Below are 26,682 nucleotides of genomic sequence, written 5' to 3'. Positions count from 1 at the left end.
ATATACAGTATAAAACGCAATAGGCCCAGGATGGGGCTGTGCTGATTGAAACCAGCCACGGGTAGGACAAATCTTCCTCTTAATATATCAATTGACTTTGGCAAACTTGCCTCTTTATTGTGTATCCTAAATCAATGTGTAAGTGCTGCTGACAGTAATTTCCACTTTTGTCTGTGCAGATGGCTGCCCTTCACTAGGCTGTGGTGTTTATACCTGTTAAGTTTGCAAACACTTTTCTGCTACAGCCTCCTATAGAGCGGTATTTTTCCTTAGCTGTCAAATTTGTTAGATGAAAATGTTCTTTGCTGAGCCCCGCTCGAATGTGAGTTTTCTTGTTTCAGCGAGGGCCCCTGAAGCCTGGAGCAGAGGCACTGGTGCGACGTGTGTCTCGCTCAGCTCGGATACTCTGGGCAAGGGGGGGCTGAACCATCGTAAGGGTCTAGATGCTCCGGAGCGGGGTCTGAGAGCTGGTGTCCAGACCCTTGCATGGCTTTGAAAGTCGTGTTGCTGGATCCTATAACTTTTTAATTGCATGTTAATGTAGACCCCTATGCACTATATAATTATTATCAAATAGCAAATCTCTAGGCTGAAAGCTGCAATGTGAGCGCTAGAGACTCATATTTTCCGAAGGCACCGCTGTTCTGTCTCTGCTAACTTGTTCAGCGTAAAAAAGCAGCTGCTGCTTTTTTGTTTGTTTGTTTAGCTCCTGTCTTAGACACGAAATAAAATTTGCAGTCCATCAGTCATGCACCCAACATCAGTGTGCCTTCCCTGGTGTAGGATGCTTTGGTCCAGCTACTCTTTCAAGGCAGGCTATTGCACTATTGAAATGAAACAAAGACAAATAATTAAAATAAGCCTTTCTCTTCCCTCTTCTCTTATGCCCAGGGAGAAGATGCCATTCCACCATGTAACAGCTGGCTTGTTGTACAAGGGCAACTACCTGAACCGCTCACTCTCCGCTGGCAGTGACAGCGAACAGCTAGCGAATATCTCTGTGGAGGAACTGGATGGTGAGCAACATCCTTGCGGTTTTCCAGAAGGGGCTGGGAATGGGGAAAGGCTCGTTTTCACCTTCTCTGTAGCATCATCATGCAATAACTGAAGGTATTTTCCCCATGAAACAAGGAGCAAAAGGCAGGTCAGAAGTGAGATGGCTCAGCAGATCTGGGTCCTGACCAAAGTTGTGTTCAGAGCTGGAGGATGATTTTAGCCTCAGATTTTGTCCTTCTGCCTAGAAATAAGGCAGCTTTTTGAAAGAGTGAGGCTGCTTTTTATGGGCAAAACTTTGCAAGAGAAAAAGTTAGGCTACTATCTTTTTATAAAGATGTCTTTAGTCTTTCCTGGGAACCTGCAGAGCTGAATCTGTCTTCCTAGCAAGTCTTCTCGTTTGCTTTGTGGCCTTTCAAAAGTGAGGTTTCTCTCTATGTCTCAGTATAACAAGATGCATGGAGGTGGCTTGTGGCTTAAGAAGCTGGAAAGAGCTTTAAAATTCCCTTTTCCAGGTCAGCGATTGGGAGCACAGACCAGCCTCAGGCTGGCAAAGGCTATCAGGAAGGTTGTTCACATCTGCTGCCTGTAGGATCCCATAATTTCCTCCCTAGAAGCTGGTTGCTGCTGATCCGTTCTGCCCTGCAGACGGGATGTGAGGCCAGGTAGACTCGTAGTTTGGTTCGTGGTGGGAAGATCTTTTTTCTCGGCAATTTGTGGCTCACCAGGGTCATTTCTAAGCAAAAGATAATACTGTTTACAGCTGGTCTTTGAGGGCTGCAGAATAAATTGAATCTCTTGGTTTGCTTCCCAGTGGACATTTGGTACAAGCCATGATCATAAACAGTGCTCTTGAGGGAGAACTTGAGGAAATGAGCAAGGGAATGGTGCAAGGTGGAAACGGTCCTTCCAGGACAGGTTGGAAGTGTTTTGGCAAAACAGAAGGCCAACATTTCTGCCCACCCTCCCCATTTTTCACCTGTGCTTTGGGAAATCGAACCTTAGTTTTCAAGCCTTTTCAAACTGGAACCTTTGGATTTGGTTTTGCAAGCTTTACATTAACTTGTCTTAAGTACAAACAGTGTTTTCTGAGTATTTGTAACTGCTTCTCTTCTTCCCAATGAGTACATACCGAACACAGTGCAGGTGAGATATGCAACATGAGAAACCACTTTCAGTGCAGCTTAGCTAAGACCCTGGGAACACAAGGACTGCAGAGGCGTCTTCTGGGCTCTCCTCTTGGGTTACAGGAACTTCGCTTGAAGATTTGAGTTGGTGAGCAGAACTGAAGTGGCTCAGGTTCTGTGCATCCTGTAGATGACAAATTATGTTGCAAGGTAAAGCATAGCTGTTGTCCCTATTCAGGAGGAGAGGTGTTGGCTGAGCAGACAGGAGGATGTTGGATGGTTTCTTGCAGTTTATTTCAGCTGCAGAGAACAAGGGGTTTTCTGCCATGCCTACCCTGATCGGAGCACATCTGCTGTAATTGCCTTTGAGGTTTGCGGACAACTGACAAAAGTTGATTCAAGTGGCATCAGGGCTGCAACCCACTGTCAGGGCCATGCTGTTGGATGGCTGAAGACACAAGGGAGACTTGTCCTTGATTTGTTCCCCTGATGTTTGCATGGAAATGGTCTGTGGCTGGACCCAGTCTCCTTTCCATCCTTCCCATTGTCCCTGCTGTCAGCTCGAGCCACACCAGGCGCTCCGCAAGCTTTGCGAGCCCTCTTGGCATTGCTTTCCCACCGACGGCTCCGGGCTGGGAGCAGCGGCTGCGGGAGGCAGCGGATCACAGCCCCATGGCCAGACCCGCCTTCCCCAAGGAGAAACCAGCACTCAAGAGTCTGTGGATCATATCTGTTAATTAATGGCAAATGAAGTGAATTAGGTGTAGAGGAGCTCTTTTGAGAAGGCAGCAGCCAAGTCGTTGCTAATGCGAGTGCTGCATCCATTTAATGTGGTCGTCGCCCCATTATAACTGTGCTATTGAATTGGAGAGCAGCAGAGTTCATTCATCTCTGTTCACAAAGAGTATCCCCCTCGTTCTTCAGGAGAATTGTTAGAGCTCTTTAACTAATCATCCATTTATTCTCTGGCTGTTAAGCACAGGCTTCTTGTTAGAATTTAAGGGTTTTTTTCATGACAGTCTTTTGCTTTAACAAACACCTATTTTCGAGGGCTTTGTGTCTTTGCCATGAAGATATGCCCCAGTTCTTGGCCTAGCAGAGACGAGCTCAACCTCAGGACATTTTTTTCCACCTGCAAACACAGAAGTGGTACCAAATTGTGCCCACTAAAGCCAGAGCAGCGTAAGAAGCTCGAGATACTTTTCCATGTGAAGGTACCACTGTTCGCTGCCCAAACCCAAAACAGCAATAGTTTTTCTGCCTTCAAGCATAAACTATCTCAGGGTGAGTAACAAAATGTTCTTCCTTGAGAAGTTAATGTCAGTGTGCGGGAGCTTTGTGGATATATCAAGCTGTGATAGCTCGATGCCAATAACATATTTGCATTTAATCTTAGAGGCTGGGAAAGAGATGCCAAATTCTCCTTGGCTTCTTTTTCAATGAGATTTTGGTCCTGAGGGAGCTCCAGCCTATTGAGAAATTCCAGTCACACATATTAAATTATTAAAGGTTTGAAGCTGAGGAAGTCAGTGGGAATTTTGTATAATGCTCCTCTGCGCTCAAGGCTCCAACAAGTGCCTGATCTGTCGGGTTTTTTCCAGCAGATTATTTTTTTTCTTTTTTCACGTCTAGCATTGCGCGTCTCAGCGCCGTTCACTCTGGGGAGGATTTCTGCCAGTGCGGCTCTGGGATGCTGCAGGGTGAAGGCACTGCGCAGCCTGGCTGGAACGCAGCGTGTCTCCCCGTGCATGTCCCTGCAGTGAATACTGACAGATACTCTGTGTTTGCAGGATAATACGGAGATCGGGAAATGAGAAATATTTCTGACTTCAAGTAACATAATGAGGAAGGAGTCCAGGTTTTTGGATGAGCGTGTGCTGTTCAGAGGTGCTGCTCTGCCTCTTCTCTGACCAGTTATTTTTCTCCTATGAAAACTTTTCCGACCTGCATCAGCCATCTGTCAACTTTAACTCTGCTCTGTTTTATTCCATTCTGCTTTAAATACTATGCTGGCAGCAAGGAAAGAGGCTGGAGAGCTAGCAGGTCACTCTGCTGATGGCTTGTCTGTTCCTAGCAGCAGTGTTTGCTATCTGCGGGTCTGTAGTAGCGGGAGGGTTTTTAGAAGCTGTCACCGTCACAAAGGGAATTAACTCGCAGAAAGCTGTATTAGGCGATACTTAACTTTGTAATGTCAAGTAAATGACAAAGTTGAAAGTGGCAGGCCATCCATAACCTGTCTCTTAGGGACCGCAAAGTATGGTGGGGTCTTGGATGGATATTATTGCCATATGCTTAGCCGTTTCTGTGCATGGGATTATAAATTGAGGCTAGGAGGAACTGCTTTACATATAGATTTTCTGGCTGTTGTTGGTTGCCATAAAATCGTGGCACAGTTTGTGCATACTTGGTGGTTTCCACATCCCTTTTAAAACCAGCTTCTGTCTTCACATTGCAAACTGCTCGGAGTATTTTTAATAAAAAGTGGTGGATGGAAATCATCATGTCAAGCTTGAGTCATCCACCTCCATAAGCACTATCTAAAGGGTATTGTCAGGAGGTAAAAACATTTCCATAGTAGGAATCTGACAAATATCACCTGAAGGGAGGCACATGCATTAGAAGGAGGCTTTGCAAAAAGTGTCTGTGAAATGCATGCTAGTCAGCGCCTTGCAGAGAAAACCCGAATGTGAACCACAGCAGCAGCTATTTGTCCAGGAAGGCATCATGATAAATCCTTACCTGACCCAGATTCCTTTGAAATCAGCACTGCCTGTGCAGGAGGAAATGTTGCTGCATGGCAGCAGGACAGCTATTGGTGTCTGGTGGCTTAGACCATGTAGCCCCTGCCCCAGGTGGGGTCTGTGGTATCTACAAGGCTTTTTCTAGGATGGGAGATAATTTTGTTTTTGTTGTGGTTGTAGGCATCAACCTGGCTTGATACAGTCCTTAAGGTTGAGATCCAGAATGGAAATGCCAGTGCGTGGTTTTGCCTGCCTAAACTGGAGATGTCAGCAGAGCAACGCGTGAAATGGGGGCAAAGCTGCTGGCTGCAGGAGCTTGGGGTGCAGTAGGCTTCAAGGCAGGAATCTGGGGACTTCCCTCACTGGGGGACTTTTCTATCGTTATAGATTATACATCACATTGCAGGATGTGCTTTACCTGGTTTCTGCTTCTTCCCAGCAACCCCTCTTCTGTCATCTGCAGCAGCTCTTAACTGTGTCGCTGTTTCCTGGGCTCCTGTTTAAGTTAACCATGAGCAGCTTCAGAGTATACTGGGAAACAGCTCTTGAAATAATTTAAAGGGCATGGTTAAATGATGCCCCTATCAATTTCGAATTAACAGTTGTCTCCCGCGTGACAATAACGCAGGCAATGACGAGTGGCTGAAGGTATTTTCAGGCTGAAGCTGGCTCTGGAATCCCAGCAGCACAGGAGGTGGTTGGTCGTGGGGCTGGAGGCACGCTGGGTCCCTGCTGGGGAGGGGGACTGGGTAAGATAGTCCCACATCACAAACCCAGCCATGCCATCCTAGCCCTGCCTCTGAAAACAAGGCTAAAATCAAGGGTGTGTGCCCTCTTGTCCACGTCTGATATGATGCTCCTTTGATGTTGTAAGTCCTGGGAAGGGAGGGACTGTAATGCTGCAGAGCACTATCACCTTGCAGGCTCATTTGGGGGTTGTTATTTAGCAGAAACCCTCTGAGCCTTGAGGACTGTAGCTGATCCAGTTCCTCGTTCCCTCCCGTGTTATCAGGAAGGCTTGATAAACAGTCTGTTGCTTGCTGGAGAGTCGGGGCTGCTGTGCAGCTCCTCATATCTCTCTGCAGGTGTTGATTTTTCTCCGTGTTCACTTGTTTGCTAGCAGAGATTTTAATCCTGCTGATGGGCGCAGAAGGTAAAGGGGCAGACAGATTCCCTCCAGCCTCAACAGCCAGCTGGCTGTGCCATGTCGGCGGCTGAGACTGATTATCTTTGGTGTCCCAGGTGAGATCAAAGGGTGTTTTGGAGCAGCAGTGTGCTCGAGGAGGGAAATCCAGGGAGGAGAGGCATTAGTCACTTGACTGACTCACGTAGCAGCAACAGGTTGAGTCCGCTCTGCTCGGCTTTTTGTCCATGGGAATTAAAAAAACACTTGGAAAAATGGAAAGAGAAAGAAATAAGGAAGGAAGAAAATAGCATCCTGCTGGCGAGGCTGGAGTTGCAAGGATATTCTCCTGGGACAGGAGACATAGCAAGGGGGGCGCACGTGCTGGGGTATGGCCGCACCGAGATGCTCCGACGGCCAGTGCGTGGATTTGTGCATGGGTCTCCAAGACCATGCTTCAGTGTAAGCACTGCAAGCAGCCTGTTAATTAAGTGGATGAAACTGTATAAAGCTCATTTTCTCTTTTGCAAAGTTCTTTTTAAATAGAGGTTTATCCACAGGGTGTCCGCTGTGAGTGATCATGGCTGGAAATGGAGGAATTTATGTCTTATATTGGGCTTTAATAGTGTCTCTGAATATAAAATAGCTGCATCACTATGCAGATTCTTCTGTGGACAGCAGTAGCTATATCTCTCGTTTCTGCTGAGCTCCTTCTGCTAATTTTCCAGTTACGTATTTTAATTACAGCATGGGTTTCCTTGGGACTCAGTAGTTTCAGGTATGAAGCAGCTTCTATTTAAAAATCGTAAAAACTAGCGCAATATTGATATTCTGCAGAGTATTATTTTATTGCAAGGTGCACATTTGCTCCAGACTGTGCGTGTCCAGTGGAGGAGTGGAGTTATGGATGGAGAAATTGTGGCTGCCTGTCCCAGGCTGTGTGCCAGCTTAGCCCTGATGAGGTTCAAGGCAATTCACCACGGAAGAGGTTTATACTTACAGCTCACTGTGGGCTGCCCCAGCCTCATTAGTAGTCTCCCGATGTCAGCACTGACTGGGGCAGCTGGCAGATGCAAGGTCCCTGCCCCGCTGCAGTGCATCTGGAAGGGCTCAGTGCCCCTGTTCTGGCTTTGGGAAGCTTTCCCCAGCCTTGCACGGAGAGACAGCGCAGTCCTGTGTGCCGCAGACAAACAGACGTCCGTCCATCCAGCCCTAGTATCACCACCCTTTCACTCTTGGCCTCCAGGAAAGCTTTTTTTTTTTTTCCTGAAATTAGTAGCACTTCCCACCACAAACAGGCAATGATAATGTTTGGTCACCCAAAGTGGCTGAGCACAGGAAGGTCTGGCTCCCCTGGGTTTTACCGGAGAGGAAGACCGTGTCTTGAGGGTTTTAGCTGCTGCATTGCCTTAGGGACTGTAGGGGCTTGGAGATCAGCACTGGGTTTTCTCCAGCACCAGAGATCCTCAGCAGGAAAGTGACAGAAAGCCGTGCATTGGGGTAAAAACTCCAGAACAGCAAGTATTTCCACCCTCCAACTCCTGACATCCCAAGCCCTACACAAGGAGCCAGTACTTTGGCAGGTGGATTACCCAAGGGGACAAAGGTTTTTTGGGTGCAGCCTTGGGAAGGGCTCGCAGAGGGTCTGTTCCCCCTGCTCCACACTCCCTCTGCCAAGCGGGGATGTGTCACCTGGACTCCCTGCTCCCAAAATACAAGAACAGGCATCAGCATCATCTCCGAGGAAAGAGCCCTTACAGCAAGAGAATATAAATAAAATGAGATTGCCTGCCAACAAATTAGAATTACAGGGACACCATCTGGACAACAATTAAAGAGGTTGTTTGAACTCCAGCTATGCTGACATAGTTATAGGAACTGGCTGGCGAGAAAGCGAGTTACTAGTGGTGGATATTCAGATATCCTTGGGTAGAGGTTTGAGGGTTTCTGGCTTATTGTAGTGGAGAAGGAGCCTCTTCAAGCTGGAGGAAGATGGTTTTGGGGAGAGGGATGAAGACTGTGTCTTCATCCAGCTCCTTCCAAATCTGCTGGTTTTGCCTCTCACCACAGAGATGTTGCCGAGGCTTTGGTGCTCCCTGATGTGCCCGTGAATCGTGCCAGGCCGATGCGCCTCACAGCCGTTGCCCGTTCGCCTGCAAGCCAGGCTCTCGATGGAGTGAGATGATAACTCATTGCCTGCGTCGCCTCAGGCCATGGGGATGGAGCAAATTCAGATCAAGAGCTAAACATGCTTTAAAAGTCATTTAAATCTTGCTGTGACACTTTTATACCAATTTTAATATGGATTTTTAATTTTTTATGCAAGCTTCTAGGCTGGATCGTTAATTTTACAAGTTCCTTCACTCCCTTGCCTTAAAACCCTGGCTTTAGCAAGTCACTCCTATGCTAGTCAGCATTGCTGTGTGGACTCAAGGGTCTCATCCTTACCTGCTCCCTTATTGCTCTGCAAATGTACTCCTCAGGCAGTGGCTTTTAGCTGTGCATGGGAGGACGGGGGCCAGGGAAGGGTCTCTGCATCCCAAGCCCATAGGGATGTGGCGCACACCCTGGGACTGGAAGCAAAGGAGACTAAACGCTACTGTCTCCCCCATTTCCCAGCTGAAGGCACAGGAGAGCTGTGGGTACAGCGGGGTGTTGGTGTGTTTTACACTGCGCACCCGGCCAGGCAGCCACCTCCCAGCACACCTTTTCGTGCTGGCCCAGCTCCCGGCGAGCTCCTTTGGGATGCAGTCAATCTCTCCAGAGCATCTTTCCCTGGTAAAGGGAGACAGCAGTTTCTGACCCATGTCTGTGTCTTTTGGGTCTGAGCAGGGCTGGCAGTGCCACGGGAACAGAGATTTTTGGCTGAAGCAGCCTGATAATGTCTTCCCCACCCCAGAAATGGAGGTGAATTGGGTGGGAAGCATCTAGCCATCCAGCTCCTTCCCAAGCTCCAGGGCCAAGGCACTGGGGAAACCTCAGCTCTGCGGAAGCCACAGCAGCTCTGCGGAAGCCACAGCAGCTCTGCAGTGTCAAGCAGTTTGTCCCCAGCTGAAAATTACTCTGATAAGCCATTTGTTCTCATTTAACTGTACAGACAGAGGCACGAACCTGACTCTGGCCTGGGTTTAAGCTGCCTTAGACATCCCCTCCGTGGCACTGAGTGCTGAGCAAATGGCTCGCTATTTATTTCATTTCCCGGGGCCTCCTTATCGGTGCTGGGCTCGGGGGCTGATGTATAGCTTGAAAAAGGCCGGGACAAACTGCCGTTAGAGCGAGTTGGAAGATGAATGGCTCAGCATGCCAGTGATTCCCAGCAGTGAGGACCCAAGTGGGAGGACCCGAGTGCTGGTGTGGATGGTTGCAAAGCGCTGGAGTAGGATGGACCTGAGGGTCTCGTGAGTGCTGCCAGCTCTCTGGTCGCACAGACGGTGTCTTATAGTTAGTCAGCATTAGGCGTTGCAGGTCCCACCTTTAATTACCATGATTTTAAATACTTAAGGGTTTGGAGGTTATTGTGATGTGCACATTGTGGACGTGCCCTTTTTGTGGTCGTGATGCTGTGGACTGTCGGGTGTACCTCCGAGCTGTGGAGACCGATATTTTAGTCAGGCTGTGGTAGTTCACTGTGTCTTTCAGCACATCAACTTTAATCAAGTCAGAGTAAACCATAAGCAAACCTGAACCAATTCCCTTGCCTCCATCAGAGCAGCCACCTCACCAAAGCGCAAACATCTGCAAAAAGCCTCTGTTCTGCAACGCATCTACCTGCTCTCTATAGAGAATGTTCAGAAACAGGTTTGTCCCCTAAATAATGAGGTTTAGGAGTTAGATGCACATGCAGAGAAGCAGGAGTCCAGATATCTATTTGTAGTTCTTCACTGGGATGTTTTAGCCATCACTGATGTTTTTGTGCCTCAGTTTACCTAGCAGTAGCAATACTTGTGAAGGAGGAAGAGAGCGATAAGTCTGCCACTGCTTGGGGTGCTCCAAGACCTCTGGGTCAAGCATCCTCTGTGGATCTTGCTCCCCATGAGCAATGGCTTTCCTTTGACTCCCCAGTCCCCGTGCCACTGTGCCTGTGGTCACAAAGGAGCCTGTTGGTGACACTGGGTGGGGACTGGCACAGAAGGATCCTGTCTTGGCACAATGCTGCTGCAAAAATGACAGGGAGAAAAACTCAGTGATCCGGAGAGGGTTTCACCTGGCTCTTTTGAATGTATTTTGTTTTGAATGACACTGCAAACGACACGATGTCAAGGTTAGTGCTCCTGGCCTCGGCTGGCTATTGAGGCATCTGCTCGGTGGTACCAGGCAGCATCCCGGTCCTGCTGCGCTCCTGGGCAGCAGCCACCGCCCGCAGCTGCTCTTCATGAGCCTGCTCTGCTGAGGGTGTTTGCGGTCCCAGTCCTCCTGCGGTCCCTGTCCTCCTGCGGTCCCTGTCCTCCTGCGGTCCCTGTCCTCCTGCGGTCCCTGTCCTCCTGCCCCTGCTTACAAGAAAGCACATTTGTTTTCCTAAGGACAAGGCCAGTGGCTTGGCAGAGCGAGAAGGTGCTTAGCAGGGTGCGAGTCTGGATGAGGGAGGCAGATGACAGTAATGCTGGGAATTAAACAAATAGACCTGGCTGTCCTCTCCGTCTGGCTGGAAATCTTTGTTTCCCAGTTTCTCTTGCCCACTCGTGGGTCCTGAGACCATCTCAGCCCTAGCTGAGATGAGAAATAGGTGCAAAGGCCTGGCTTATTAAATGAGCTGTGCAAGGATGCTCCCTCCTGGGATTTGCACCAGGCAGTTTCCCGAAAAGCCAGAGCTGTGGAAGGCAGGAGGAGGGGGGAGCAGCAGGGAGGGATGCGGGGCCGGCTGTACCGCAGTGTGACGGGGCAGGATGGGTGCTGGGCAGGAGGGAGCGGAGCGGGCAGAGAGTTTGGAGCCAGAGAGGAGGCGAGAGGATGGGCAGCTGCATCCAGGGCTGGATTTGCTGTTCCCGGAGCTAAATGAGCTGGCAGCCAGCGCTATGTGCAGCAGTTGTCAGCTTTCGCAGGACCCCGTGGCCACAGCCAGCAGCCAGATGGGTACAGGGGAACGGAGCAGGAGCCCAGCAGGGAAGCGCTGCTTTTTCGGCTTGACTGGCTTTGGTGACATCAAAGAGGATCAGTACAAACCTTTTGAAGTCAGACTTCGTTCCTGCCTGTGAAAACAAAGGGGTGCCAATCTCCCAGGGTGACCGTGATGCTCTGAGGACATGGGACCTCAGAGATCTTCGCTAGCGAGGGCCATGCAGGTGCAGCAATGCTCCTGGGCACACCAGTGAGGCACAGCGAGAGCTCAACCACCTTTGCTTCTCCACTCTGACCCTTGATGTCAGGGATGTGTCCAGGAGCACAGGACGTGCAGCAAAGCTCACCGGAGCCAGGCAGAGAGTGGTAGTTCATAAAATGCTTTGTGAGCCTTCGGTGCCAGAGCAGGCACAGCAGTGGAGGGCGCATGGGCTGAAATCACTGCAGTTCCCAAGGCTGATGCCAATCTGGCTCAGATTATTCACTCTCCAAATGAAATTAATTAAAACTATGCTGGGTTTTTTTGCAGACTAAGGGCAGCTCAAGGTCCTGCACGTCCCGTGGCACTGGGTGATGCTGCTCCGTGCAGGGCTGTGCTGCCAGTGCAGCAGAGAGGGCTCAGCCAGGGGCAATCTGGGAGCACCCTGGTCCTTGCACCGTGGGGGTTTGCGGAGGACGAGCTGAGGCAGGACCTTGCTGTCTGCCTTGGTCTCTAATTCATCTCCACATTGAATGACTGTTGTGGCATGGGTCCAGCTGAGAGGACCAAAAGAGAGGGACTGAGTGCTGTTGGGACCAGCAGCAGGACCCGTGTGAGCATCCCATGAAGCAACACCCAAAATGAGTTGGACACCGAGGTCCGTGACCTCAGTGTCCTCGGGGACTTGGTAGCATTCAGCAGAGGGAAAAGTAGACAGGGCCAAGCATCAGTGTGGAATTTGAATGGGTTTGGCAGGTAGCGAGTTGCTTGGTCCCACGCCGTGTCCTGCCTGGAACTGAGGTGTTGCCAACCCTTTGCAGCAACAACCGTGAGACAAGTAAGAGCAAGAAAAATAACTTTTAGAAACGTTAGCATTTGGAATTTTTAGTCTTTAGTATTGCAGAACAGCACAGAGTCTTTTATAAAATGTTTCCGTTATTTTGATAAGAATTCTGTAAAAAATTATGGAAAAATCAAAAGCCTTGGTAGTGAAAGATGTTTATGTCCCTCATGTTCTGGAATGCACATCGTTAGGATGTCATTTAAGAAAAGTTCCTCTTTCTAAACAAGCCATTAAAAGACAAGCCTATTAGCAACATGTGGGTTGAGGCAGTGTTTTGTATTTTAGGATTATTCTTTTGGGCAATTTCTCTTTAATTTGCTAGGAAACGCAAATCTCATTACTTTTCTTTCAAGTAAATCTAATCCAGGGCATGAGATGTTGTGAATAGGTTTGGATGGGGAGGGGGAAGAAATACGGCTGTGTAACTGATTGTAATTGCTATTACTTCCCGAAGGTAAAAAAGATTTGAAGCATTTTTTTTCCTCAGCAATCCTTCATGTTTGCACATAAGGAGTAAATTGTGCTTCGCAGGATCGCAGTAATTTCTGCCTTTGAAATGTGAAACTGTGTTTGCCAATGTGTCTCATGGATGAAATGTCCATCACAAGTACTTAAATGTAGCTTGTCACTGCTTTGTAAATTTGATTTCAGTGTTGCAGTAGGGAAAACGAGAAAATAGAGAGAGAGAGAGTTGGAGGATATCACCAAAACAACATTCTCTCCTCAGGGAGGTGGATGTGTGATGGGCTCAGGATTCCCTCTATACAGGCACCAGTAACGCTGTCCCTGGTTGCACAGGCTGTGGGAACCGAGTCTCTACCTCTGGGGCTGGCAATGAGGGTTAATAGCCCTAGGACAGGTGCTGCCTCCCAAACTCAGCTGTACAAATACAGGATTTTTCAGTTCACCTGCAGTTAAAAGAAAAAAAAAACATAGAGGGATCCATTTCAGTTGGAGCCAAATCAGCATATTTTTATTTTTGCATTTTTTTTTCCAAAAATCGGAAGCTGGGAAAAAAAAAATCTCATCTGTTCCAAAACAAAGTGTTTCATTTAGAGTTTGAGCTTTTTAACTTATTTCTGTTCTGGAGGTGTGGCAAACTTGTAGATTTTTGGCTCGCCAAGTCATGTGCTTACATTAAAAGAGTGAAAACAAAACCTTTTATTTCAGCGACAGCCTGGACAGGCAGCTCGTGCAGCTGCTGGGAGGTGATGAAGTGTTTCAGAGAGGCTGAGTCTGTGTTTTCTGTGAAAGCACTTCAGGAGACAGATTGTCTTGTGATGTTTCTTCTCCAGCCAAGGCAACAGCAAGGTGCCGTGGTGGGGTGAGAAGGTGTGGGCAGGGGCATGCAGCAGTTCCACCCCTCCTGGCCAAGTTGAGGAGCATCCCCAAAACTGGTGGCATCATGACTCTGGTCTGGCTCCTTCCATGCAGCCGTACATCAAATGGTCTCTCAAGCAGCGTGGCCAGCAGGTCAAGGGAGGGGATTCTGCCCCTCTGCTCCGCTCTCGTGAGACCCCCCCCTGCAGTGCTGCGTCCAGCTCTGGGCCCCCAACAGAAGAAGGACACGGAGCTGTTGGAGAGAGTCCAGAGGAGGCCACAAAGATGCTCAGAGGGCTGGAGCCCCTCTGCTCTGGAGACAGGCTGAGAGCTGGGGCTTTTCAGCCTGGAGAAGAGAAGGCTCCAGGCAGACCTTCTAGCACCTTCCAGTACCTGAAGAGGCTACAGGAAAGCTGGAGAGGGACTTTTTACAAGGGTATGGAGTGACAGGATGAGGGGGAACAGTTTAAACTGAAAGAGGGGAGATTTAGATGAGATCTTAGGAAGAAATTCTTTGCTGTGAGGGTGGTGAGACCCTGGCCCAGGTTGCCCAGAGCAGCTGTGGCTGCCCCCTCCCTGGCAGTGTTCAAGGCCAGGTTGGATGGGGCTTGGAGCAACCTGGTCTGGTGGAAGGTGTCCCTGCCCGTGGCAGGGGGCTTGGAACTAGATGATCTTTAAGGTCCCTTCCAACCCAAACCAGTCTGTGATTCAAGTGCTTTAATTGTTGCTTTGTGGCCGAGATCCCATGAGCTGAGCCTGGTGTGCTGGCGAGCCCATGAGGAAGGGGCGTTTCAGCCCAGCGGTGCTGCTGAGCAGTAAAAATACACAATTTTGGTTTGGATTGAGATGCAAAAAGAAAGCACACTTCCCCCCACCCCACTCCACTTTGGGGCTGTTTAAGGGGTTAGGTAGCTAATGACTTCTTCAGAGTTCATTCCTGATGCCTTCCAGGCTCGTTTCTCAATAGCTTTATTTTGCTATATTCCTCATCTTCTTTTTTTCCCCTCTCTCTCTCATTTTTCACAATAAAGAGTGGAATATAAGAGCCGAGGAAATGGAAGGAAAGCAAATAAAGAGGTTGGTTAAATACAGAGCTCTGGAGGGAGGTTCTGGCTGGCCTCAGGCTTTCCTGCTGTCCTGCACTAAGGTCTGGCATTTTCCACTTACCCTTTTTTCACTCTGATAATAGCAAAGAGGGAGATGTGCTTCTGTTTCTGTAACTCCTATCAATAAGTGTAAGGCTTCTGCGTCCTCTTAGGGGAAGAAGGTTACACAATAAAAATGCAGAAGGATATTGGATTAGACAAAGCATCCTCTCACTTAAAAAGCTGTTTATTCATTAGCTATTCTGGGTTTTTAGAGGGGTTTTTTGAGTCGGTGATTGGAGGAATTTTCCTGCAGGTTAGGTTGATTGTGTTCTGTGTAACGGTGCAGCGAGTCAAGGCTTTTGGCTGGATTATATGTGCCTGATGGACACCTCATGCGTGTTGCTATGGCACGACAGGAGTTTTGCTGTGGGAAAGTGCTGACACCGTAATGCACTGGGTGATGTCTCTGGTGTTTATTTGCAATAACAAAGGCCTGAAACTGCTGTTTTCAGGTATTTTGTGCAGTTATTGTGCCTTCTGACACTTTCCAGGGTGGTTTGCAGCACACAACAAATTCAGGGTTGGAATCACAATGTTAAGTGCCAGCAAATAAAAAAGCTCTTCTGATAACTTGTTGACCTTGGCAGCGTGTGGTTCTCCATCAGAACAATGTCTAAAGCCAAACATTGCACATCTCTGAATTTCTTAATTGCTTGGCTGCATGGAGAAGCTGCCCATGAAGTGTCTCTTGAGGCAGAAGGGTTGAGGTCCTCCTCCTTGCCTAGCCAACGGAAGAGCTGCTTTCAGCTTGAAAAGGGACTTATGTCTTCAAAGTAAAACGTGCTTATTTTGCAAATGTGAAATTCTGATCCCATTGATAGAAGGAGCAAAATTCCCATCGACAGAGCTGGGCTTTCAGTCTCTGTAGCTGAAAAAATCGGATAACTGACTAATCTCCTTAGTGTCTATTTCTCTTTCTAATGGAAAGCTTTGTAGTACCAACTCCTAGAGAAAGTTTTATCCTCACAGCCTGAGTTTCAGCTTCCCTAACTTAGCGCTAAAAGACTGGACATCACGTCTCATCATGGGGTGCTTTCTGGGATGTAGCTGCATGTGCCCATCTGTGCATATGAGCACAGGGAATATTGACATCTCTTATCTGCTGGTGGGTAAGGATATGTCAGTTCTTGATGGCACAAAACCAGTCCCATCCCAGTTTGTAATGCACCTGAGCAAGCCTGCCTGGGTGAATGGGTCGGCTCAAGGCTGGTGTGGGTGTTTAGACTGAGAATTGATGATGGAAAAGAAAGAGGCTCTTTTGAACCTTAGTCCTTTGGGTAATTACCAGTATGATAATTTATGTAGTTCATTAGTAATTGACTTTCTGCATTCCCACTTACCTCTTCCAGCACTTGTTCATGAGTCCTCTGAGGCTTTGATGAGATGGGAGCAAAACAAATTGAAAGAATGGACTAAAAAGAGAAACTCTGAGGGCTATGAACCTGTCTGGTTCAGCTCTAAAAGGGATTAAAGAAGCTGGTCTGATGCCAGCTTTGACATTTTCTTCACACCCATAGGGAGAGGTACTTTCTATGTCTCCATTGTGGCCTCAACTCTGCTTTGGCTGATGGTAGTTTCAGACTTTCCATGACCGTGGTGAGAGCAGGACTGGCTCCTGCCACCCTTGGGAGCTACCAGGGAGCGAGTCAGCCTGTGTAGGTCTTTACAGTAGCTATTGAGGGACCCTGAGCTTCAACTTAAGTTTGAAGTTATGTGGAAGAATGCTGGACAGCTGTGAGAAGCTTTTATGGATGTCGGCTCAGGGACATGTGTAGGAATCTTCAAGCCATAAATACTTGGTGAGTGCTGCAGTGACTTTTTAATTTTAGTGGGAAAACAAGAATGTGGCAGCCAGAAAAAAAATGATATAAAAATAGTAATAGCCCTTTTGGGAAGAGGAAATGATATTCCACTAAGAACAGCAACCCTAATTAAAGGAGAGCATTTAAAGAAGTGAATAGCTAATTACCTAGATAAGGGTGAGGCAGACCCTCGCACATGGAAAACAGATTTATTGGGGAACTTTTGTCTATGTGCATATGTCCAAGATGATTTATTTTCTTGCCACAAGCCCAAAATTGCCTGTGCTTTGTAAATATTGTGGTTGATGGCTGTAAAGATTTCCGATGAGATCAAGTTGGAAAGAGTCATATGGTCAATCACAGTTACCAGAGTTGGAGAACTTCTTTAAAGACTCGAGCAGCTGAGGAGGCTTTGGGGACATGGCCAGGCACATCACAGCCCTTGTTTTAAATAACCACTGGGACATGAAGACAAGGGAGCCCTCCCCACTGTAAGCCCTAGTTGTCCTTGGTGGCCTGGCATGACTCTGTTGGAACAAAATATTTTTAAAAGCAGGTTTGTGTTATGACTTGACACAATTGTGCAAGAGGGACAATATATTCATTTTCCACCTGTGATGTGGGAAATGGTTCATGGCTGTTGTTGAACATGACTGTGATGTCTTTGTCTGTGCTTGCATTGCACATGGTGGGCACCAGTGCCCTGTGCTGTCACAGGGCTCCCTGCACCCACAGGGTGCCTTTCCCTGCTGTCACCTCTTCTAATACGAATTTTCATCACTTTTTCACATCTCCAAATCACTTATGTTTTCACATTAATAAGAATAACAAAGAGTTCAGAGAAAGTAGTTTTGGCATCTACTGTATTTAATTTGCACAAACTTTCATGTGGAGTTTAATTTAGACTGATGAGAGAGGCAGTTTTATGAGTACAAAGCTCCATTAATTACAGATCCTGTCTTAATTATAAATGACTCTATTTTAAAGTGAGTTTTACAACCAAAATTAAGACTTGGAGCAGTTCAATCGATACAAACATCAATTAGACCTGACTTTGTACTCCAATTAATTTATAAAGCTTCCCAATGAAGTGTAAAAAGTGTGCCACTTTGTACTCCTCTTTCTGGCATTCCTGGGCACCAGGAACTCTCTGTGGTTTCATTAGCAGCCTCCTAATGATAAGCATGTATGGAATAACAAACCTCCCGATGGTCTGCTTTTTCCCAAATAAACCAAGAGAGTTAGCTGCTAAAATGGCCGAACCTGGCACAAGAAAAGGGGAAAATAGAAGCTCTTACAAGTGCTCAAGTTACAGGTGTTTTGTTCATTTGACTGTGGTCCAGTGAAGTCTGGAGTCCTGCTGTGGAAAGCACTGTCCCACCAGATCACGGCTGCTCCGAGGAGCTCCGGGAGGCCCCAGAGTACTACACGGTCACTTGTCATGAAAGTGAACCTATTTACACCCTGTTCAGGTTCAGTGTTATAATCCTGATTTTACAAGACAGGTAGACGTATGGCACAGTTTGTTTCTCTGCACCATCTTTTTGGGAGCTTTGCCCACTTGGAGTATTTGGTGGTGTAGCTGCTGGCTCTGGGGACACATGTCTTTTACAACCATAGTCAGGAGTTGAGGATCCATCCTGATCAGATGGTGGTAAGCTCACCAAGAATGCGAGTGCATAAAACAAGGTTTTTTTCACCACAGAAGGTGAGATGAAAGGACCTGAAGACTCCCAAGGGGAACCCAAGAATTAACAGATGAAGTAAAATACCTTTTTGCTTCTGAACTGAATGCTGGTCATCTACAGGCTGCTGGGAAATAGCAAATCTCGATTCCTGGAGAATCATCTGAGCATCCTTCTCCCTTCAGCAGAAGGATGCCATTCGCCCGGGTGTGGATGCTATGTGCAAGGTCTTAGGAAGAGTTAAATCTTTAATGCAGGACTTAGGAAGCCATGGAGATCTCCATGAGCTTTGGACTGGTCCCAGGTGTCTTCCCCTCCCACAGCTCCTTGGGGCAGAGACTCTGCCTTCCCATCCAGAAGTACAGCAATTACCACGTGGGACCCCAGCCCTCTTGGACCTGCAGTAAAACGAACAAGGAGCTGTAATTTGACCATGCATAAGGTCATGTAGGAAGCGGGGAAGGGCTGGAGCTAGGTGTTAGCATAGGTTTTATTTAATTTCTGGTGAAACTGGATGTTTTAGTAAAGCCAGGCTCTGGGCTATGTAACCATTTGAAGTTAGGAACCGAAAAGCAAGCGACAGGCGGGCAAAAACCTGCTCTGAATTATCATAAGCTTTTTTGTTGTTTTAAACCCTTTCAAGCAGAGCCATTTGTACTGGAGCAAATTCTCCCAAGATATTTTTAGACAATATGAGCAGAAAAATATTACTCCATAGCAAGCTGTTTACAAATCTGCTAACCTTGTTTAGCGCTAGTAAAACTCTCGGCTTGGTGTGTTGCAGAGCACGCTAATTACTTGACAGAAATTACGCAATGATGTCTTTCCGAAGTGATATACATTGGCTCGGCCCTGCAGCTGGGCCCGTGTACAGCATTTTATATAATTAAGTGTGAATGTTTCTGCAGCTTTTCCATTAAAACAGGGAGAGCAAGGCAGGAAAGAGGCAGACCCTGCCAATTACCAGCTGCTCTCCATCCTCTCCTCGTTTCTGTAATGGGGCCATTGCGCAAATGATGAGTCCGGCCATTACCGGCCGATTTGAGCAGCATCAGAGGCACCACTGGCCAAGGTGCTGCTTCCATCTCCACGGGAGGCTGGTGGAAATCATCCGGTGGGTTACCACTGGAGATAGCTGAGATGGACAACTGCTGCTGGCCCATTGTGTGTGTCTAGTTTAGAAGTCCAGGTAGTGCTCTTTGTCACTCCCTGGGCCTTTACTGGCCATGGAGTGGAGATAACAGCCATTTCCCATCATATCTTGGATGCATAAACACATGTAGCAGGGTGGTACTGAGGTGCTAAGGTTATAGGTAATTCGAATACAGTGAAGGTTGATATGGACTCCTATGGGTAGGAGATCCCTTTCCCTCTCAGTAAACCTCACTGGCCTGTCCCTCTCATGGGTGTATGGGGGTGCGACCAAGCTCCTAGCCCTGGTGACCTCCTCATAGTGATCTTGGGAAAGCTCCTGTTCCCATGGGAGCTGCTTCCAGTACTGCTGGTGGCTGCAGTGAGGTAGTGTGGGATTTCCACCGTGAATATTTAGGGGAATTAGTTTTGGGAACCTCGAGTTTTCTTTATTTTCTTCTACTGAAAAGGGCTCAGCAACAGACTGATGATCTTCTGAAGGGTTTGGTGGAAGCCTATTGTTTCTGATGACCACTGAGTGTTTAGCAGGGGTTGAAAGGGCCAAGTTGGAAGGACAGATTAGATGAAGCAGGTTTTGTCATAGCTAGATAAAGACTTTTCAGCCTGAACACAGCTGAAGATATGATAAATTTAAGTCTATAAAGTGGGTGAATGGTGTGGAGAATGAGTACAGGGAACAGTTGTTTGCTGTCTGTTCCAAAACAAGAGCTGGAAAACATCAGATGGAAGTTGGAGGAGGTGTTTCAGAAGAGAAAGTGGATCACCACATATTGCATGGTTAAACCATGGAACTCCTTGCCACAGGACAGACGAAAGTAAATGTGATCATAAAAGGAACTGGAAAAATTTGTGGAAGAAAAGTCTTGGGACTGTTTGAAGATGGGCCTTTGGCTGAGCGTCAGATCTACTCTGGCCTGTTATCACCATTCACAGGCATGGACATGCAACTGCTGCTGGTAATTGGAGATATGTAGTTGTCCCATGGCCGGCTTGAGCATTTCAGGTCCTCCTTATTACCCTTGCCTGGGAAGATGTGAACTCAACAAACACTGCCCTAGGTGAGCTTCATCCAGGCTTTGGGTGAGCACAGGGGATACGTGACCTTGTGAGAGCCCTTCCAGTCCCTTGCTGGGATTTGTGTAGTACTGCATATGTGGTGAACCAGGTGGGACAGAATAGAAGAGGGAAAGCAGCTGATGTGCCACAACAATAAGCCAGCTGACCTGCTTGGGATTTTTCCTCCTTTTTTGCTCTTTTAAATACACTAGAAGAGAATCTCAGGTGGAGATGAAGAACAAGTAGCTGTCTTTATCCTCCTCCCACATCCTGGGTTGCATTGCACGGTTGTGAAGCAGCGGTCCTCTGTGTCCAGGATCCTCTGGTGTGTTCGCGCTGGGGCACAGTCCCTCTCTGCAGGCAGCTGGCACAGGGGATACAGCCTGTGGAGGGAGCACAGCTGGGATTTCCCTCCTCCTTGTTATCCTTGGCCACTGTGAAATCCCCTGGAGCTATTGGCAACAAGCATAACTTGCAGCAGCTTTCCTAATAGCTCTTGTGATGTTGTTTTAGTGTAGTAACGTCTCCAAGATAACAGGCGGATTTTGTCCAGCGCAGCGGGCTCAGCTGGAGAGGGATGCAGGGAGTCCCTACAAGCAGAAGCTGCATCACAGCTTGGGACACAACCCAGCAGTGTATTTTCTGTTTTGAGAGAGAAGACGCTTTCACGGGAGAGGGGTGGGAATATAACAGAAACCTTTTTTTTCCCCTCCAACTTTTAAAAACTTCATCTTCTCTGAACTGACTTAGAAATATTGCTCCCTTGACACTGGTTTCTTAGCGAGATGCTTCCCTGGTCCTACCTCTCCTAAGGTGTTTTCATGGCAAACTTTGGAATTAAGCTGTGCAGGTGTTGGAGCAGGGTCCTTGAGCTGTCCTTTCTTGGTGGAGAGGAGTTGCACACCTCTTGGAAGAGCCCAGAGCAGGTAACCAGTGGGGCATGTTTCCAAGTCCACTTCCTTGCTTGATTTAGGGAGTTGTGTGGTGGTTGTATTAGGAAAGGGATTAATGCTGGAGCCTTGTTCTTCCTGCAGCTGGTTTCTTTGTTCTGGGAATCTAAACTAGGGACTAGGTCTACTTTGAATTTAATTATGTATTTAATGGCGAAGCTGCCAAGAGCTGTCAGGTGTTTTTTATTCTTTATTATATTCCTTATGAATCTAAATAGATTAATATTTGTGATAAATACTACCAGAGTAATTTTATCAAACAACTTCATTATTGCCATGGGAAATTCAATGCAATTTTAATCTGGGACCAGTTGCACTTTGCAGTCTAGCTAGACTATAAGTATTAGAGGTAGGCACTGTGTGAGTATTGTGTCTGTGGTGTATATTGTACACGTATATTGTGATGATAGATTGAGCCTGCTGCTGAGACTCTGCATATGCTACCTAAGTGTCTATGCTGATGTCTTGTGTTTGCAGTTAATTAGTTGATAGTTAACACCAATGAATAAAATCCTCTCTTTGCTCTGTCACACTACCAAAAGGGAGAAGGCAGTGCATACAGGTGAGCAATACAACGACAGCAGCCGATGAGGATGAGCTACGCGAGAGCTGCGGCTACGTCAGCCCCTCCTTTATTCAAACTTTAGCTGTAGTGTTTATTTTAACAGTGAGTTGCTCCCCCCTCAGCAACCTGAGACAGCAAATGAAGTATGCACATAGCGGACCTGCGTGGCGGTCCTCGAAGCCCGCTGTCAGATTGATTACTTACAGTGCGTTCGAAATCAAATGCCGTACAGTCAGCTCTAGATCATTTCACAATCATTTTTCATGTGCCAGTAAGTAATACCACAGTGAATAATACAGCTGGTTGAAAACGGGGAAGCTACTCCGTCTTGTAAATCTAAACAGCCCTCACCGTCTCTTCCCTCTGCCCTTGAGTGCAACGCAGTCATCACGACATAAATAAGAACCACAGCGATATAATGGAATTATACGAGGGCTGCTATTGTGAGTGCTGTAGAAATAAGGCTGGCAGTACTTGGAGGAGCTGAGATCAGAACTGAAATAGAGTAGAGGTTGAATTGATTTCCTTTTCTTTTTATCTGTCAGGAGAGAAGGGAAAGAAAACATGTCCTGCTATGTTTGTAAAAACTTCAAGGAGTTGTCCGTGCCCGTTTGCACAGTGGTGGAGCAGCAGGCACCCGCCTGTTGGCTTCTTCTGAGTCTTTTGCTTTCATCCCCTCCTGAGGCAGCTGTGGTCCTTGGTGAGCAGTAAGCTGCTGGTCTGGAGGGCTGGATGACCTGTAATAGTCACTGTGTGGGAGCACCTGGGACGTGCTCTCGGCTGCCCTGCAATGTGGGACGCGGCTGCAAGGCTGCAGGAAGGAGCATGGCACAGCTTGGAGAGCTGCTCCCTCTCCTTTCAGCCCAGAGTTTCAATCCAAATGGTTTCAGGTCAAGAAAATATGCTCCTTGCCCTCAGGCCTTGCTGGCCACCACCAGCCATCCAGGTGAGTTTGGTCAAAGACTGGCAGATCAGCTCATGGGATTTAGTTGCCGAGGTCCTCATCTCGAGAGCCTATGGCAGAGGAAAGTACCCACTGCCTAAACTCCCAAACTGGTCCTGTTTCCTGGTCCTTGTACATACAGACCCTGTGGCTCTGGTCCTGCTCATGCTGCGGTCAAGGAGGATGGAGATTTCAGGCAAGTCAAGCCACTTTCAGGCTGAGTCCCAGCAGGCAGGGGGAGAAGGTATGGCTTGGTCTTCACGTGGGACCAGAACCCCATGGGAATGCAGGGAGATAAGAAACCAACTTTAGACTATCTGTATTAATCTGGTGCGTCAGGAGATATGTTTCCATTTTGTTTCCTGAAGTTTTCTCTATGTTTATGAAGGAAAATGCCCAGAGTTGCTGGGTAGGCAGCACACGAGCTCCACAAGGACAGGAGACGCAGAGAAAGAAGTTGCTTTGTGTGATCCCCTCTACATTCAAAATGGTTTCACGTACTTCTGCAACACCGTACCTTCCTGCAGAGGACCTTGACATGTTATTTACCCAAGGAAAGTTTACCAGGAGCATGAGCTTCTGTGCAGAGCTGGAAGAAGCAGATGTGAATGTGGGAGTCGAAAGCCCTTTCCAGAACTCTTGTAGGCTTGGAGAAAGGGAGGCATCCAATGGCTTTTCCAGCACTAGGCTGAAAGCACAGTAGACAAGAAAAGGGAGACTTTCTCCTATCTCGCCCCTGCCCACTGCCTAAAGGCCACCACTTGAATTAGACCCAGATGGAAGAAAAAGTTCTTTCTGTGATTTTATATTTTTTTTTCCTTATCAGCTCTTGCTGTGCCTTTTGTTACATTCAACTTCTCATTTCTTATCTAGTTCCTTGCATGAATAATATATGCCACATATTTCCCTGACATGTCTACCTACTATAAATACTCTGTCCTTCTGTGGAGAGAGAATATGGAATATATGTGTGTGTATATACATTCTGTATGCGTCTAGAATCCTAAATGCCATTTTTCCAATATTGTGTCTTTAATGGGAATTCACTGATTAGGTGCATAAAAGGCTACAGAAGATGTCAGTTTCACTGTGCTCAGTTTTAATACAAAGAGTACTACAGTTGCTAAGAGACTGATACTTCAAGTTTGGAAATCTTCATCCACACTGGATGTATTATCTTGGCAAATTGGACTTTCTGAGTTGGCAGCAAATGGAAAAGAGTAACTTTTAAAAATAGAGATAATTTAGATGACGTCAAAGACATCTGGTGTCCTTTTCTAGAAATGGGAGACTGATCTATTTTCCTCATGTGTATAAATCACTCTGCACCCAGGGTGAGGTTTTACTTATGCCTACGTTTGAGTCTGATTTATTAATAAATTCCCTTTATGTTTAAGGTATTTAACCAGGTATATTTTAATTAAATTGGCTTTATGTTTGCAACAGATAGTATCTGTCCACCCTGTGTATCTTGGAGAACCTCATCTTTGTGCCTCTGTGCAAAGCAGGATCTCGTAGTGCCCAGAAACACCCACCAGACTCTGCAGTGACTCAGAGAGGACAGCAATTTATTTACCTTCCTGGTAAATTTGCTTCCCCCATCCCCGTATGGACCCTGGCAGTGCATACTCAGAGTAGTGTGCCTGCATAATTTACTACCACCTTGCTAATGGGCTGTGGCTTTCATTCTAATTCCCACCCTGAATTGGTGGGTGCAGAGAAAGAGGGGAGGTGTGTCTGGGCTTAATCACGCCTCATCATCCCTAATGCATTTTGGTTTCGAGAAGTACCAATGCTCCTGAATGGCAAGGAGGCTTTGAGTGACAGCTGGGAATCAGCTAGCGACTCTCTCATGCCGTGCGTAAGAGGCAGTGGAGAAGAAATGAGGGAACTGGAGAAAGAGCTGAAATGGGCAGGACGAGGCTGATGTGAGAGAAAGGGAATAAATTAGAAATGACTCAAAGACGGAGGGTGGGAGGAGATGGCACCAGGTCGCTGGGGGAGAAGGATTGCACTTGTGTAGTGGGTGCAAAGGGCAGGAGGGAATGGGAGTGATGCAGCCTGGCGAAGGAAGTGTACTCCAGGAGCACAGCCAGGGTGCACCTGAGGAGAGTGATCTAGGGCGGGTGAGCAAGAAGAGGCTTAAAAGTCTGCTGGAGGATTTTCCAGCCATAACCTGTATTCTGGTAGCGTCTTTCGTAGGGATTCATCAGGGTGCCAGCACCTGAAGTCACATAGATAAGGCATAGCTGTCTTTGTCATCTTTGCACTCTGGCTTGCAATGCTGGGGAAGGTTGTTCCCCCACTTCAGGTGTTGTTCTGCTTCCCAGACAGAGATGGATGGCTGGATGTAAATTATTTCCTCCCAAGTAAAGCTAAGCTGGACTTCTCCATAGTTGGAAGGAACATATTTGAATTTTAATACCAACTCTGAAAGTCAATTGCAGCCTGTGCACTTGATTATGTGTTCAGGTTATGAGATTTTATGTTATTTTTAGAAATGTTCATTTGTTCCAAGGACCAGGAGATACAGAAATGGCCACTGAAATGTAAACGTGTGATATATTTTTAAAGTATCAAGTGAACACAGAGTGACATGGTGAGAAAGATAGGTTACATGTTTTTTTCAATCTTAGACAATGCACTGTAATTGTACGTTAGAAGTCATTCAGGTTTGATATCACGCCAGCTAATTAAACCATCCTCTCTGAAGAGACTTACTGTACTTTCTGCTTTTACTGTTTCGTTCTCAAGAACAAAAAAAAAAAACCTCTGAAGGCAGCTCTTGTGTTCAGCACTCACATTGGCATTAATTTGGATGGGAACAAACACTTGGGAAATGGGAGCTATGATCAAATCCTCATCTTGTTTGACTGGTGTAAACCAGGTTCATTTCCACCAAAGGTGGTGGAAAGAAGAGAAGGGCCATATGCTGTCCCATATACTGTGTGTATCTGCTGTCACTCATTTTTAGTGGCTTATCTCCCTTCAAATTTTCCATGATCCATGACACATGAATCCTGCTGTAGTTTTTGCTTCTCACAAGTAATCTCCTTGACTGCCTTATCATTATGTTCCTTCCACGTATGTCACAGGACATAGTTCGGTGAAGGTGGGCAGTGCAGGAATGAGGCAGTGCAGGCTGCCAGTTAGTGGTGAGAAGCCACGTCCTGTCTTGAAGGACCTGCATCTTGGACAGTGAGCTCACCTTGGCAGGTAAGAGAGCAGCTCTTGCAGATGAGGGAAGGAAGATCTCTTCTCTCTCTATTACCAACATCTCATTCCTCCTTTTGCTGATATTCTTTCTGTATCCTATTAAATGCCCGAAATATTTTATTCGTGGCAAAGCAAGATATTAGTAACAGCCAGAAATGAGGAGCTGTGCTCCCTAGACCACTTGTGATCTAATGGATGGTGTTCTGTAGGCTGGCTGAAGGTGAGTGGTAGAAGAGCTGTGGCCGAGAGGAGATGAATATGTCTCCAAGCCTCCAGGGCTTGCTTTCTGAGGTGTGCAGTTTTAGTGTTCAGTGCACAGACTGATTGCCTTAAAGAAGAGTGAGGTGAGCCAGAAATGCAGTGGAGTGAAGTGCCAAGTTTACTCTTAAAATTGGAAAATAAAGGCTGCTGTCCTTACCCAAACATAGGATGCCGCCATGGTGTGTACAGCAGGTACAACCTGACAGCTGTGGGAAGTGTTAGGTTAACAGATGAACTTGATGATCTTAAAGGTCCTTTCCAACCAAAACAATTCTATGATTCTAAGAGCTGCATTTCTGGTCATAGGTACCAAAGTGCCAGCGTCCCATGAGGAGGAGGCTGACTACACAACAGTGAGCACTGGCTGGAAAAAACATGGTATATTCTCATGAAAGAAGGGAGGGAGAAGGTGTCCACTGAAAGTCCTTGTAGCCTTTTCTGTAGCCAGGAGAGACTGCCTCAGTTGAATAATCAAAGTGGCTGGGGAAGTTTGGATGCCTGG

General features: G+C 47.1%; 1 protein-coding gene across 1 annotated transcript in view; it reads left to right on the top strand.

Annotated features, from left to right (window-relative positions):
- Nucleotides 1-898: 898 nt before the first annotated feature.
- CALN1 (calneuron 1) overlaps nt 899-26,682 on the top strand; it is a 92,496-nt gene continuing 66,712 nt past the window's right edge. The window contains exon 1 of the mRNA XM_068415852.1: nt 899-1,016. Within this exon, the coding sequence (XP_068271953.1) occupies nt 899-1,016 (118 nt within the window). The remainder of the gene's footprint in view (nt 1,017-26,682) is intronic.

Source organism: Nyctibius grandis, chromosome 18 (assembly GCF_013368605.1).
Source record: "Nyctibius grandis isolate bNycGra1 chromosome 18, bNycGra1.pri, whole genome shotgun sequence".
In the NCBI taxonomy this organism is placed as follows: domain Eukaryota; kingdom Metazoa; phylum Chordata; class Aves; order Nyctibiiformes; family Nyctibiidae; genus Nyctibius; species Nyctibius grandis.
This window is presented reverse-complemented; position numbering and strand designations above follow the sequence as displayed.